The 16,319-nt window shown below is 42.0% G+C and overlaps 1 protein-coding gene across 1 annotated transcript in view; it reads left to right on the forward strand.

The window, feature by feature from the left end:
* Positions 1-15,050, forward strand: part of FIGLA (folliculogenesis specific bHLH transcription factor) — a 36,709-nt gene extending 21,659 nt beyond the window's left edge. The window contains exons 6-7 of the mRNA XM_075855333.1: positions 8,439-8,485; positions 14,934-15,050. Of these exons, the coding sequence (XP_075711448.1) occupies positions 8,439-8,459 (21 nt within the window). The 3' untranslated portion in view covers positions 8,460-8,485; positions 14,934-15,050. The remainder of the gene's footprint in view (positions 1-8,438; positions 8,486-14,933) is intronic.
* The last annotated feature ends 1,269 nt before the right edge of the window (positions 15,051-16,319 follow it).

A 16,319-nucleotide genomic window follows, 5' to 3' on the forward strand; every position in this document is an offset into this window, starting at 1 on the left:
CATTTAACATGTCAGTTATTGTCCCTAGAAATAAAATAGGGTTGCATCCATCCTGGTGTAGTAATTGAAAAACACTGGCAAGTGGGTGGTGGGAGGGGCCTTTTAACCTCTCTGTCTTCCTGTCCCTACAGAGGTCAAGAGGGCAACCTCCTGTAGTGCTGTCATGATGGATTCCTGGAAATACAATTACCGGTAGGTCTAATTGCTATTTATTTTATTTTTTTCCCCAGACGGAGGGAGTGCCCCCTTGTTTTTTGAGTTTTTTTTTACATGGAACAGGATTTCACCATATTTTTTGTATGTGCCATTAACCCGTTAGTGACCGCCAATATGCCTTTTCACCTCGGTCACTAACGGGCTTTATTCTGATGCATAAGCCTTTTTACGGCGCTACATCAGAATAAAGTAAACAGAGCAGGGAGCTGTAAAATCTCCCTGCTCTCAGCTGCCAGATGTAGCTGGGGGCACCCCTGCTCGAACGTTTGAGATCGATATCCGTATTGCTCTCACCCGTTTAACCCTTCAGATGCGGTGCTCAATAGCGTGCACCGCATCTGAGTTTTTTTGGAGCGGGAGGGAGCTCCCTCTCTCCCCCACCGACACCCGGTGATAAGATCGCCAAGTGTCTGTGTCTCTGACGGCAGCCAGGGGCCTAATAAAGGAAGCATTTCCTAGCAGATGCCTGTCCGTTTTAAACGGACAGGCAGTAATACACTGCAATACAAAAGTATTGCAGTGTATTATAATAGCGATCGGATGATCGCATATTAAATTCCCCCAGTGGGACTAGTAAAAAAGTTTAATAAAGTTAATAAAAAAAAAAATTTGAAGAAAAAAATGAAAAACCCACCTTTTCCCCTTACAAACTGCTTTACTATTAAAAAAACCAAAATAAAGTATAAAAGTTACGCATATTTGGTATCGCCGCGTCCGTAACGACCCCGACTATAAATCTGTTACATTATTTAACCCGCACGGTGAACGCCGTAAAAGGTTAAATAAAAAACTCTGCAAAAATTGCTGTTTTCTGTGAATCCTGACTTTAAAAAAAATGTGATAAAAAGTGATCAAAAAGTCGCACCTACTCCAAAATGGTACCAATAAAAACTACAAGTCTTCTCGCAAAAAAAAAAGCCCTCATACAACTGCATCGGCGGAACAATAAAAAGGTTATGGCTCTTCAAATATGGAGGCACAAAAACAAATAATTTTGGAAAAAAAAAGCGTTTTTACTGTGTAAAAGTAGTAAAACATACAAAAACTATACAAATTTGGTATCGTTGCAATCGTAACAACCCGCTGAATAAAGTTATTGTGTTATCGGTACCACACGGTCAACGGCGTAGATTTAGGTTTTTTCTATCTCCCCCCCCCCCCCCCCCAAAAAAAAGTTAATAAAAGTTAATCAATAAATATGTACCTCGAAATGGTGCTAATAAAAAATACAACTTGTCCCGCAAAAAACAAGACTTTATACAGCTATGTCGACGCAAAAATAAAAAAGTTATAGCTCTTGGAATGCGACGATGGAAAAAACGTAAAAAATGGCTTGGTCATTAAGGTTTAAAATAGGCTGGTCATTAAGGGTTTAATATATTTATATAAGTTAATCATGTCCCCGTCCCTCCCATTAGTCGTCTTTTTTTCAAGGCTAAATAGGTTTAGTTCTTTTAATCTTTCCTCATAAATTCTCCATGCCCCTTATTAGCTTCGTTGCTCTTTGTATTTTTTCCAACTCCAGGGCATCTTTTCTATGAACTGGAGCTCAGAACTGAACTGCATATTCTAGATGAGGCCTCACTAATGCTTTGTAAAGTGGTAATATTATATCCCTGTCCCGCGAGTCCATGCCTCTTTTAATACACGACAATATCTTTCTGGCCTTTGAAGCAGCTGATTGACATTGCATGCTGATATTTAGTTTATGATTTACAAGTACACCCAGTTACTTCTCAACAAGTGAATCCGCCAGTGTAGCTCCCCCTAGGACATACGATGCATGCAGGTTGTTGGTACCCAGATGCATATCTTTATATTTATCTACATTAAACCTCATTTGCCAAGTGGATGCCCAAACACTTAGTTTGTTTAAATCCGCTTGCAATTCACAAACATCTTCCATAGACTGAGCATTACTACATAACTTCATGTCATCTGCAAAAATAAAAATAGTGTTATTAGTCCCTTCCTCTATATCATTAATAAATAAGTTGAATAATAGTGGTCCCAGCACTGAACCCTGGGGTACACCACGTATAACCGGGGACCATTCAGAGTAGGAATCATTTACCACAACTCTCTGGATACGGTCCTTGAGCCAATTCTCAATCCAATTACAAACTATACTTTCTAAACCTATAGTCCTTAATTTACCCATTAGACGTCTATGGGGGACAGTGTCAAATGCCTTTGCAAAGTCCAAAAACACTATATCCACATCGGCCCCTCTATCTAGGTGTCTGCTCACCTCCTCTTCATAAAAACAAATCAGGTTGGTTTGACAGCTTCTCTCCTTCGTAAAAGCGTGCTGGCTGTCACTTATAATACTATTTTTTTTTTTTGTCACATAATCCTGTATATAGCCCTTCAAACATTTTCCACACAATGGATGTTAAGCTTACTGGTCTATAATTACCCGGGGAAGACCTGGAACCCTTTTTGAAAATAGGCACCACATTTGCCCTGTGCCAATCCCTTGGCACTATAGCAGTCACTAGAAAATATCTAAATATTATGAAGAGTGGGACAGAAATAACTGAACTAAGCTCCTTAAGAACTCTAGGGTGTAACCCATCTGGTCCCGGTGCCTTGTGTACAGTTATTTTATTTAACTTGGCTTGCACCATATCTACATTCATCCAATTTAGTATATCAACTGATATATTAACAGCACTGGCACCGGTTACATCAGCTGCTCTTTCTTCTGTTGTATATACAGAGCTGAAGAACCCATTTAGTAACTCTGCCTTCTCTTGATCCCCTGTGACAAACTCCCCATTACTACTATCTAGGGGTCCTACATGTTCAGAACTTGGCTTTTTTGCATTTATATACTTGAATAATTTTTTGGGATTTGTTTTACTTTTCTTGGCCACCAGCCTTTTATTTTGTATTTTTGCTGATTTTATTAAGCTCTTTATAATTTACAAAGGCTACAGCTGTACCCTCAGATTTGTATTTTTCAAATGCCCTTTTTTTGACATGTATTGCCCTTTTTATGTGATGTGTCAGATTTAACCACTTCCCGCTTTGGCCACTTTTGTCCTTCCTGACAGAGCCTCCTTTTTTCAAATTTTTCTAGGACGTTACATGGCTTAAAACTTTAGCAGCAATTTCTCACATTTTCAAGAAAATTTCAAAGGGCTGTTTTTTCAGGGACCAGTTCAGTTGTGAAGTGGCTTTTAGGGCCTTATATATTAGAAACCCCCAATAAGTCACCCCATTTTAAAAACTTCACCCCTCAAAGTATTCAAAACAGCATTTAGAAAGTTTCTTTACTTTGCTTTAATTCCGGTGAAACGTCTAAAGGGTTGAAGTGAAATTTGACAAATAAATTTTTTTTTATTTTTTTTTTTGCAGAAATAAATTTTTAATCCATTTAAAAAAAAAATAGATATATTTTTTTAACCGTTTTACCAGAGAAACGCAACTCCATATTTATTGCCCAGATTCTGCAGTTTTTAGAGATATCCCACATGTGGCCCTGGTGTTCTTATGGACTGAAGCCCAGGCCTCGGAAGCAAAGGAGCACCTAGAGGATTTTGGGCCTCCTTTTTATTAGAATATATTTTAGGCACTATGTCAGGTTTAAAGGGCTCTTGTGGTGCCAAAACAGTGGAAATCCCCCATTTGGGAAACCTCCCCTAAAGGAAATTATCTAGGGGTATAGTGAGCATTTTGACCCTACAGGTTTATTGCAGAAATGATTGGAAATAGGCCATGAAAATGAAAACCTACATTTTTGTTTTTAAAGAAAATGTAGGCTTAGCTGATTTGTTTCTCTCCACAAGGGCTAAAGGAGAAAAAGCATCAACATTTGTAAAGCAATTTCTCCCGAGTAAAACCATACCCCACATGTGGTTATAAACGGCTGTTTGGACACACCGCAGGGTTTAGAAGGGAAAGCGTGCCATTTGGCTTTTGGAGCACAGATTATGCTGAATTGGGTTGTTTTTTGACACCATGTCGCTTTTGCAAAGCCCCTGAGGGACCAGTACAGTGGAAACTACCCAAAAGTGATTCCATTTTGAATACTACACCCCATGAGGAATTATTCTAGGGGTGTAGTGAGCATTTTGATACCACACTTGTTTCATATATTTTATTTGAATTTGGCAGTGAAAAAAAAATTATAGTTTTTATTCAATGTAGATTTAGCTCAAAATTTTTCATTTTCTCAAAAAATAAAGGAGAAAAAGCACCCCAGCATTTGTAAAGCAAGTTCTCTTGAGTATGGCAATACCCCATGTGTGGTCATAAACTGTTTTCTGGGCACACTGCACGTTTCAGAAGGGAAGGAGCGCCATTTGGCTCTTGGAGTTCATATTTTGCTGGATTGGGTTCTGGTCGCTATGTCGCATTTGCAAAGCCCCTGTGGGACAAACACTGGAAACTCCCCACAAGTGACCCCATTTTGGAAATCACACCCCTCAAGGTATTCAAGGGGTGTAGTGAGCATTTTAACCCTGCAGGTGTTTTGGAGAAATTCATATGATTAGTAGGATGTTGCAGAGTGAAAATTGGATTTTTTCCCATAGATATGCCAATATGTGGTGCCCAGCTTGTGCCACAATAACAAGACAGCTCTCTAATTATTATGCTGTGTTTCCCGGTTTTAGAATTACTCTACATGGAGCACTAATCTTTTGCCTGGGCATTCGACAGGGCTCCGGAGTGAAGAAGCACCATGCGAAATTGAGGCCTAATTTGGCGATTTACAAAGTATTGGTTCACAATTGCAGGACTCTGATGTGAAATAATAAGGGTATGTTCACACGCAGTCACCAAAAACGTCTGAAAATACGGAGCTGTTTTCAGACGTTTTTGTAGCAACTCGCGTTTTTCGCGGCGTATTTTACGGCTGTTTTTCAGTGGAGTCAATGAAAAACGCCTCAAAACATCCCAAGAAGTGACATGCACTCCTTTTTACGTGCCGTATTTTGACAGTGACGCGTAAAATTAAGCCTCGTGGGAACAGAACACCGTAAATCCCATTGCAAGCAATGGGCAGATGTTTGTAGGTGTAATGGAGCCGTTTTTTCAGGCGTAATTCGAGGCGTAAAACGCCCGATATACGTCTGAAAACACTGCGTGTGAACATACCCTAAAAGAAACCCCTGAGAAATTACCCCATTTTGGAAACTACACTTATCAAGACATTTATTAAGTGGTGTAGTGAGCATTTTCACCCCACAGGTTTTTCCCATAAATGAGGAATGGTGCAAAGTAAAAATTTTCCTTTTTTTTTTTTTTTTTCCCCCAGATATTCAATTTCTGTGGCAAATATGTCATACCCAGCTTGTGCCACTTGAGACACATACCCTAAAAATTGTTAAAAGGGTTCCCCCGGCTATGGCTATGCCATATATGTGGAAGTAAACTGCTGTTTGGGCACACTGTAGGGCTCTGAAGGGAGGGAGCGCCATTTGGCTTTTGAAGCGTAGATTTTGCTTGATAGTAGTTTTTGTTCGGAGTTTTACTGGTATTTCAGTTTATAATGTGTGGGCATATGTAAGTACATCAGGGGCATAGTCAGGTGGTATAATAATGGGGTAAAATAATCCATAGATGTGTGTTACGCTGTAAAGCAATCCTTTCTGCACATGCCAGTGTTGCTCTGATAAATGTCCTTCCTTATCCCCCTTTTGGTCCACACTCTGCTCCTTTTGCAGTTTGGGGAATTTTGCTGGGAAGTGTTGTCCTGGTATAATACACGCGCCCTCGCTCTCAGCAGATATGTTTGGGCCCTCCCCTTCCTGGTTCCCTAAATCGCCTCTTGAAACAGACGAAATGTTCCCCTCGGGCCGGCACAACTGCATATTTTTATTTCCTGACTTATTGGAGCCTTAACTAATTTTATTTTTTCATAGACTTAGTGGTATGAAGGCTTCTTTTTTTTTCTTTTTTTTTTTGTGGGCCGAGCTGTAGTTGTTGTTGGTACCATTTTGGGGTACATGCGACTTTTTTATCACTTTTTTTTTTTTTTTTTTTTTTTATCCTTTTTATTTTACCTGGCCTCCAAAACAAAAACTATGCTAGAATTTCTGTTTTTTGGTCATACAGCGTTCACCATGCGTTTATAAATTACATGTTCACTTTAGGCCTCATGCACATGGCCGTGCCCGTAATCCTACAAATTATGGGAGCACGGCCCACGAAAAGTAGGACATGCTCCATCTTTCCTGGCACGGTACTATGGCACGGACCTTCCTTAGCGATACAGAAAGGTGTCCGCGGCTAATAGAACTGAGCCGTTCTGTAATTGCGGTCCGCAATTAGTTTTTCTACGGTTGTATGCATGGGGCCTTATTCTGCGGGTCAGTACGAATCCGGCGATACCTAATTTATAGCACTTTTTTATGTTTTACAACTTTTTGCACAATAAAATTACTTTTGTAAAAATGTACTTTTTCTGTCACCATGTTGTGAGAAAATTAACTTTTTAATTTTATCGTCGACTGAGCTGTAAATGGGCTTGTTTTTTGCGAGCCGAGCTAGAGTTTTTTTTTATTTTTTTTATATAGGTATAATTTTTGGATACATGCGACTTTTTTATCACTTTTTTTTTTTATTTTATTTTTTATTTCAATTTTTGTAGGACAATGTGACCAAAAAACGCATTCTGGCACTTTTTTTTTTTTTTTACGCTGTTCACTGTGGAATAAATAACATAATAATTTTATAGTTTAGGCCGTTACGGTCGTGGCTGTACCAAATATGTATGGTTTATTTATTTTCATTAATAAAGGACTTGATAAGTGAAAGGGTGATTTTTATTTTTTATTTTATGATTTGAAACTTTTTGTAAATTTTTTTTACACTTGAGGACTTGAGGGTCCAACTGTCAGATTTTTGTTTTTTCTAATACATTGCACTACCTATGTAGTGCAATGTATTAGATCTGTCATTCACTGACCGCAAGCCAATTAGGCTTCGCCTCCGGGTTGGGCCTAATCATCTTCCGTAATGGCAGACACCAGGCCATTAGGTCTCTTGTTGCCATAGTAGCAGTCGGCAGCCCTGCGATTACAGGGCAGAGCTGCCGATCTGACGACCACAGAAATGCAGTGATTGCTGCATCTAAGGGGTTAATGGCAGGCATCGGAGCTAGTTCTGGTTCTTGCCGTTACTGGTGGATGTCAGTTGTAACATGCTGATGACGCCGGCTCAGCTCCTGAGCCGGCGCCATCTTGCCGACGGCTACGGAAGTCTTTTAGGCCCTGCCTTTTGGGCGGGGGCTGGAAGTTTTCCATACTAAGCAGACCGGGAGGCCACTATTAGGCCTCCGGTTGTTGTTGCAGCCACTGACACCCCAGAGATTTCATTGCTGGGGTGCTGATGAGCTGCAAACACCTTAAATGCAGCGATCGCTTTTGACCGCTGCATTTAAGGGGTTAATGGTGGGCATCGAAGCTAACTTTGGTCCCCGCCATTACAGCAGGGTGTCAGCTGTAAGATACAGCTGAAACCTGGGGATGATGGCACCGACTCAGCTTCTGAGCCGGTGCCATCCATTTGTCGTAAGTATACAACATTTTGCGGGAAGCACTGGCTTTCCATGATGTATACTTACGACAAATGTCGAAGGGGTTAAAAATGGGGCTGCGTCCTGAAGTCCAAAACAGGTCAAAGATCAACGTGTAAATAAATCAAAAATTGCCAAATTTAACACATTTTCGCATGTAAGGCCACCATCGCTCAACGCCCGCAAGCGTTTCCATAGCCTAAACAAAAATGCTGCATTTTGCATATGACCGTGACATGTCAAAAGATCCAATGTGTAATCGTTTTTATCTTTTAGGGTATGTGCACACGACCAATTTTCAGGCGTAATGGAGGCGAATTACGCCTGAAAATACGGCTCCAATACGTTGGCAAACATCTGCCCATTGCTTGCAATGGGTCTTACGATGTTCTGTGCAGATGAGCTGTCATTTTACGCGTCGCTGTCAAAATACGGCGCGTAAAATGGCGGCTCGTCAAAAGAAGTGCAGGACACTTCTTGGGACGATTTTGCAGCCGTTTTCTCAGACTCCAATGAAAACAGCTCCAAAAACGGCCGTAAAAAAAGCTGCGCAATACGCGAGTTGCTAAAAAAACTTTTGACAATCGGGCTGTTTTCCCTTGAAAACACCTCCGTATTTTGAGACGTTTTTGACTCTGCGTGTGAACATACCCTAAAAGTGGCTTTAATGTGTTAATTTTTTATTTTTTTTCAGGCATTTCAGAGCAGTCGTTAATCAAAGGCTTTTGTTCTATATACATGGTGAGTATACAAATGAACTGCTGAATTCTTGGTTTATGCATCCCTCTATTGCTGGTCTTTTCAGAATATACACTTTATTATCTGCATCTACAGTTATGTGAAACCGTAAGGACAACATTTATTTTTGAACATATGGATCAATATTTGATCTTTTAAACTGTATATAAAGGTAATCGTATTTAACAGAAAAACCATAACAAATTGACACAAGCGTAAGGCGGGATTCACACGACCGGGTCCCGCCCGAGTGTCGGCCGGTAAAATCGGCCATTTTGCCCGGCCGGTTTGCATTAGTTTTGCATCCGTTCCAGGCCGGGCAGATCTGGACAGTGACATCAGCGGCAACTCCTGAAGGGGAATCCCCATGTGTTCGGGGATTCCGCTTCAGGAGTTTCCCCTGATATCACTGCCCAGATATGGACAGAGACCTCAAGCACTCTGTCCAGGAGCGGAATCCCCGAAAACACGGGGATTCCGCTCCTTCAAGGAGCTAAAGTGCGGCTTTCACATAGCAGAGCGGGGAGATACCTCCCTGCTCTGCTATAGTGGCGTCGCTACAGTAGTAGCAGCAGCTGCTAGCGGCGCCATCGAAGGTGTCGCCGGGCCAGGGCGCTTTTAAAACAAGCAAGGGAATGGAGCCAGCGCAGCGCTCCCTTCCACCTGCTGTACACCCCGGCCCTGCCACACAGTGTACAGCGTACAGCCATTCGTCCGAATGGCATAAACTCCTCCTCCTCACATGCACTCTGCGCTGTGAGGAGGAGGAGATCGAGCGCAAGCGCCGGAAAACCCGGCCATCACTCGGAACACATTCCGGTGATGGCCGTGTATTACCCGGCCCCATAGACTTCTATGGGAGCCGGGCGGCCGGGTACCCGGCCGAAAATAGAGCATGTCCTATTTTTTGACGGATGGTTTTCCCAGCCGTCAAAAAATCGGTCGTGTGAATAGCCCCATTATGGGTCTATTATTCCTAATGCAGCCGGGTGCCGGCCGATTTATGAACGGCCGGCACCCGGCTGGGAAACCCTGTCATGTGAATGAGGCCTAAGAAAACATTGTTAAACTTTTTACTTGCATTTTAAAACACTAGAAAAATAATTTTGTGTGTGGCCTAAAGACCTAGAATCTGGTGCACGAGATCCACTATCCTAACATTGCTAGCCTAGGGCTACAAGAAGGCCAGTTTTACATCAGAACAATGTGGGTGCATTTCTTTGCCCTTTTTATTATGGCTGCAAATCTTGGGCAACACTGGCCCGGACCTTTCAAGAATTGCTTGTTAAGATTTTTATGAGGACGTATGATTTATTTTTTATTTTTTTTTGGGCAGGATTTTGTAATGGCAGCAAAATTGTGCCATTTTTGTAGTTGGTATAGTACTAGCCTAAGGCTGCCCATACATATAGCGATAGTGTGCAACGTGACCAAGACCTGCGCGACACACTACTACTTTGGATACGGGCACTTATTTTTCTTTTTATATAGGTATCAAAATCTTAAGCGGTTTTGTATTTATTTTTTTAAAGCAATTTTTCATGTTAATTTTATGGAGGAAAGCTGTAAGGCTGGGTTCACACGACCTATTTTCAGACGTAAACGAGGCGTATTATGCCTCGTTTTACGTCTGAAAATAGGGCTACAATACGTCGGCAAACATCTGCCCATTCATTTGAATGGGTTTGCCGACGTACTGTGCAGACGACCTGTCATTTACGCGTCGTCGTTTGACAGCTGTCAAACGACGACGCGTAAAAATACAGCCTTGTCAAAAGAAGTGCAGGACACTTCTTTGGACGTTTTTGGAGCTGTTTTCTCATAGACTCCAATGAAAACAGCTCCAAAAACGGACGAAAAAACGCCGCGAAAAATGCGAGTTACTCAAAAAACGTCTGAAAATCAGGGGCTGTTTTCCCTTGAAAACGGCTCTGTATTTTCAGACGTTTTTTGGTCACTACGTGTGCACATACCCTTACTCCTAATCGTTCAAACTGACCGAAACCATATTATTCTTAGAGAACCATGAAACTATGAGTAACAAGTTTTAAAAGCACTTGCATAAAGTAGTGTACGTAATGCGGAGTGCCTACATTTCAGGAGAAATACAGTGCCGACAAATTATGGAATGGGTTAGGGAGACAGAATTATTATTTTTTTAGATATATATAATTTTTTTTATTGGAACTTGACGTTTCTGTGCACATTTCAAAAGTATTAGATACTTTTTGGTTTTCTCCATAGACTTGCATGAACACCATTTGTTAATGTTTTTACTACAAAAGTTGTGTCCTAGCCTTAGTTTGGTTAGCGCTTTGTTGAGCTGTGTGGTACTGCCACAACTATATCCAATAAACTGAGACCTTCAGAAAGAAGCTTATAGATGATTATGAGTATGGAAAGGGATTTAGAGCTTGATGTCCAGTTGTTTGACAATTGTTCCACCGTCCAGAAGATTCTCCACAATTGGAGGTTTCAAACAGAGAGCAGAACACAAGATGCTGGAAAAACTCTGTAAGAACCTCAGTATTTCATCACTGGGCCTGCAGGTAAGTCTCGCCACTATTGATGTCTATCCATGAGTCTACTAAAGGCATGTTCAGAAGTGGCAGAATTTTTCCGCTGCAAATTCGCAGCAATTACACAACAAATCTGCAGCAACATTTGCATATTTGACAGGTAATTCTGACGATGCAAGTGTTACTGCAGACTTGCTGCAGATTTTAGTTCTTGCATTGCAAAGGCTGAAATCTGCAGTGAAAATCCGCTGCTGGCCATGCATGCTGCGAAACGAAAATTCTGCACCGCAGCCTAAATTCTGCACTGCTATCTTCCGCAGCGTCTGAACGAAGATACCTAAAAGGTAAAGAAAACAATGAAAAAAAAGCCTGCTGCAGATTTCCAGTGCGGACTGTCCACAGCGGAATTTAACAGCAATTCCGCCACATCTCAACATGCCCTAATAGGAAGAGGCTCCCCAAATTAGATCTACATGGGAGGAGTGCCAGGAGGAAATCTTGCTGTCCACCGATAACATCAGGGCAAGACTAAAGTCTGCCCATCAACACCTAGGCAAACACCAGGACTACAGAATGGGGAAGATTTTATAAAAACTGATGCAGCCCAGAACCATAACATTTCCACCATTAGGCTGGGTTCACACGTGGCGGAATTTCACTTAAATTCCGCTGCGGACACTCCGCAGCGTTAATCCGCAGCGGAGCCGTTTCTCCATTGACTTCCACTTTAATTTAGCAGTGTTCGTTTAGACGATGCGTAAAATTCCGCTGCGGAGCATAGGCTGCGGAGCGGAATTTGGTGTCCGCAGCATGCTCTGTCTGTTGCGGAGCAGTGGCGGACTCATGGCGGAATTTCTCCATTGACTTCAATGGAGATTCTAATTTCCGCAATGAAGTCCGCAGCTGTCATGCACATGTTATGTGTGCTGCGGATGCGTCTTGCTTTTTTAACTTGACATTTCTTCATTCTGGCTGGACCTATGTATTTCTAGGTCTACAGCCAGACTGAGGAAGTCAATGGGGCTCCCGGAATGACGGGAGCGTTGCTAGGAGACGTCTGTAAATAGTCACTGTCCAGGGTGCTGAAAGAGTTAAGCGATCGGCAGTAACTGTTTCTGCACCCTGGACAGTGACTACCGATCCCAATATACAGCAACCTGTAAAAAAATATAAGTTCATACTTACCGAGAACTCCCTGCTTCTGTCTCCAGTCCGGCCTCCCAGGATGACGTTTCAGTCTAAGTGACGGCTGCAGCCAATCACAGGCCAAGCACAGGCTGCAGCGGTCATATGGACTGGCGCGTCATCCAGGGAGGTCGGGCTGGATGCCGAAAGAGGGACGCGTCACCAAGACAACGGCCGGTAAGTATGAAATTCGTTTACTTTCACTAGGGAAAGTGCTGTCCCTTCTCTCTATCCTGCACTGATAGGGAGAAGGGAAGCACTTTTCCCGCAGCCCGCAGCAGCTAGTCCGCATCAATTTTCTGCACATTTTGGGCAGATCCGCAGCCGTAATCCGCAACCCGGATTAGGTGCGGCATTGATGCGGACAGTTGCGGAGGAAATCCGCCACGTGTGGCCATGCCCTTATGCTTGCAGTGGTCTTCTGGTTTTAGCCAAATAACTCTGCCTTGTCTTTCCAGAGCACATTGTGGCAAAGTGTTAGTAAGCTGTAACAGTAGATCTGTCCTTCTTGCCCATAGCAACCAATTTTGGCTTTAATTTTTCCAAAGCACACAAGGCAAAGACCGTTATTTGGTGAAAACTACAAGTACCCGGTGCCAACAACAGGGCATGATGGGTGGGGGGGGGGATGTTCTGGTGTGGGGCTGCATCAGGTCCTGGGCAGCTCACGGTCATAGAATCCACTTTGAATTCTTCATTGTACTTGAGGATAATGGAGATCATCTGGCAGAAGATGGAAGCTCAGCCAAGAGTGGAACTTGCAACATGACAATACCCTAAACCTACCAGTAAATCTACCGTGAATGGTCAAGTCAAACCTGTATCTAAATCCCATCAAGATGCTGGGGGGGGGGGGGCGGTGTTAAATGTGATGTCCGTGCAAGAAACTCTTTAAACATCACAGAGCTGAAAAAAAAAATTCTTCATGAAGGAGTGGGAAAGAATTCTCCCAGTGATGTCGAGACTGATAGACCGTTATAAGAAATGCCTGCTGGAGGTTCTTTCTGGCAAAGTTGTGAGTTATTCATGAGGGAAGCGCATCTTCTGCTGCTACAACCAGTCACTGATGTGTGCTGTCTGCCACCTATACATGCAGATAACCATCAATGACTGCTAAGAAGGGCGGGCGGGGGACATGGGGGGGCACTCGCCCTATTATTACATCGGACTCCTAACTATGAATCCTCTATTTCTTTGGGCTAGGCCTCATTCGCATGAGTGGGTTTCTCATCCGTTTGCTGTCCATTTTAACAATGTAGAGCTCGCTGACCCATGCAATTCAATGGGCTATTCTCGCATCCGTGTTTTTTTTCGCACAGTGTGTATCAGTTGTGATAGTCACTGCATGTCCTATTGAAGTCTGTTTTTGCAGACCATACACGCCTATTAAAGTCTAAGGGTGCTAAAAAAATAATAATTGGACAGCACATGTACGTCATCCGAGTCCTGTCCGTTTTTCATGTATCGATTGCTTAAGAAAAGTGAAACCAGGAAGTTCTTGCGGAGGAGAAAAACTGATGACACGGAAACCACACTGACGCAACACAGAGGTCCTATTCAAATTGGACACGCTCGTGTATGCGGCCTAATAGAAGAGCAGACCTGTCCCCATAGTAAAGCCACAGAAGGAAATTGCACATCTTTGAATAATTTGTTTAATAAATTATTGCAAAGTCAATTCGTTAGTTTTTTAACTACATCAACTTATTTATTTTTGTCCATTTTTATGTAAAAAATATATTTTTTTTTTTAAAAGATACACTGGGTGTCTGTGCTTTTCATCTGAATGTATATTATCTGTCTTTGGTACCTGTTATTGAGGATATTTATATGCTGATCTAATGGTTATTAGTGCTACCGCGCCAAAACTGTGAAAATGTACGGTGTAGAGGGAGGAAACTTTTGTAAAACATGCAAAAAACGCGAAGTTATAGTTTTCTAATAGTGGAGATGCCTTTTTTCCACTTTCACAGTCTGGTATATTTTTATAAAAGTAGAGCTTTTGACCTGTCAAAGGGGTGGACATTTTGCATCACCCTATTCTGCCTATGTTGGCTACATACAGTGAACACTACTAGGGAAAATGGCATTCCTTAAAATTTTACATTAATTATAGAGATCTTTTAAATCAATAAAATAAGTGTTCGAAAGGGGGGAAAAAAAGTGAATGTGAATTATTACAAAATATATATTTTTTCAGAGTTGCAGTTCAACAAAAATGCCACTAGGTGGCGGCAGCAGCAGCGTATATGAATGTTTTTCTTTTTTGTGTGTTGTAAATTGTTGCATTCTGTGGTCTTGTTGTTTTCTAGCTCATGTATTTTATAGTTTCGATGTAAAATGTGAGCGCAATATGTATTCTGATAAATTCTTCACACAGTCATTTTAAAGCTCCTTTTTGGAAGCCAACTATGGTGACCCTAACTCCGTATTCATGAACTTATCTTGGCCTGCAATAGATGGGGTTAAATGCTAATATATGCTGAAGGCCTTTTTAACACGTCAGTATTTTGTATTTGTAATTCAGCTCTCACGTACTGGGCCAAAATACTGGCGTGTAAAAGTGGTTTTACATCAGGTTCCCAAAGCCAGATCTTAGGACTATGGCTACTGGGACAAGACCGCTGCTTATAGCCAAATGACTTCTGTATATGTAAATCTTCACATCATTATCCACCACCAAGTTTATTCGTTACAGCATTTTACAGTATATGTTCAATAACCAGCCCAATATCCTGTTCTTTTAGGTTCCTGTGGAAATTATGTGAAATCTGAAGACACTTGTTTTTGTTATATAAAGTACATATTTGTGTTATGTAAAAAAGGCAAAATTGCTATCTTAAGTTAAAATAAAATATTTTTGGCAGGCAGGTTTTGTGTGTTCTGTACATCTGCCATACAGAATGCTGCTTGGATACATAGCGCTATGGTGGATACTTCTATTGTTGGGGGGGAGTATTCATGGGTAAATGACATGTATGTGTAGCTCTCTAGGGGATGTGAGATCAGTGTGCGTGGGATGTGGTAGAGGGGGACACTGGCAGGAGCAACATCTGTTCACAAATGAGATTAAACAATTTTTCATGTGCGTGTATGTATGTATGTATGTGTGTGTATATGAATATATATAAAAAAAAAATCCGGTATCCATTGGGACCTGAAGAGGTACTAGATTAACAAGTCGCCTAGATAATTGGACGGTCAAAGCCGCCGTACGTCAATTTAAGCTGCATATTTTGAGCGGAGATGATGCATGTTTGGGGCCATAGTCTTGAATAGGGAGCATAAATTCTGCACTAAATTATGCAAGTTGAGTTTTGTTGTGGTTTGTACAGCAGAATCGCAGTAAAAACCGCTGTAAATCTGCAGGGTCACAAAACGTTTTCTTAATAAATGCGTCACATGAAATCTGCAGGAAAAAAATGCACATTGGCTGCAGTTTTCTGTGGCTAGTTTACCTGTGTACTTAAGAAATTCTGCTGTAGATTTTCCATTAAAGAAAATCTGCAGCGTATACTGCCGGTGTGAACATACTCTTGGGTACCCACAAAGATAGCAGTAAAATAATCTGCACCTGTTATGTGGATTTCACCCCTTCTACGTTAAGGGTATGTTCACACGGCCTATTTACGGACGTAATTCGGGCGTTTTTGCCCCGAATCACGTCCGAAAATAGCGCCTCAATAGCGCTCACAAACATCTGCCCATTGAAAGCAATGGGCAGACGTTTGTTCACACGAGGCGTATATTTACGCGCCGCTGTCAAATGACGGCGCGTAAATGGACGCCCGCGTCAAAGAAGTGACCTGTCACTTCTTTGGCCGTAATTGGAGCCGTTATTCATTGACTCCAATGAATAGCAGCGCTAATTACGCCCGTAATTGACGCGGCGTTCAAGCGCCTGCACATGCCGGTACGGCTGAAATTACGGGGATGGTTTCAGGCTGAAACATCCCCGTAATTTCAGCCGTAACGGACGCCCTCGTGTGAACATACCCTAAGAGTGAAAATCTAGAATAGAATGAACATGCTGCGGCTATGACCACCTGCAGCATGCTCTGATTTCTGTGCCCAAAATGTTCAGGAGCGCGTGGATGAGATTTTTTATATGTTCTCCGCTTGCCTGTGACAGT

The sequence above is a fragment of the Rhinoderma darwinii genome, chromosome 3 (assembly GCF_050947455.1).
Source record: "Rhinoderma darwinii isolate aRhiDar2 chromosome 3, aRhiDar2.hap1, whole genome shotgun sequence".
NCBI lineage: Eukaryota > Metazoa > Chordata > Amphibia > Anura > Rhinodermatidae > Rhinoderma > Rhinoderma darwinii.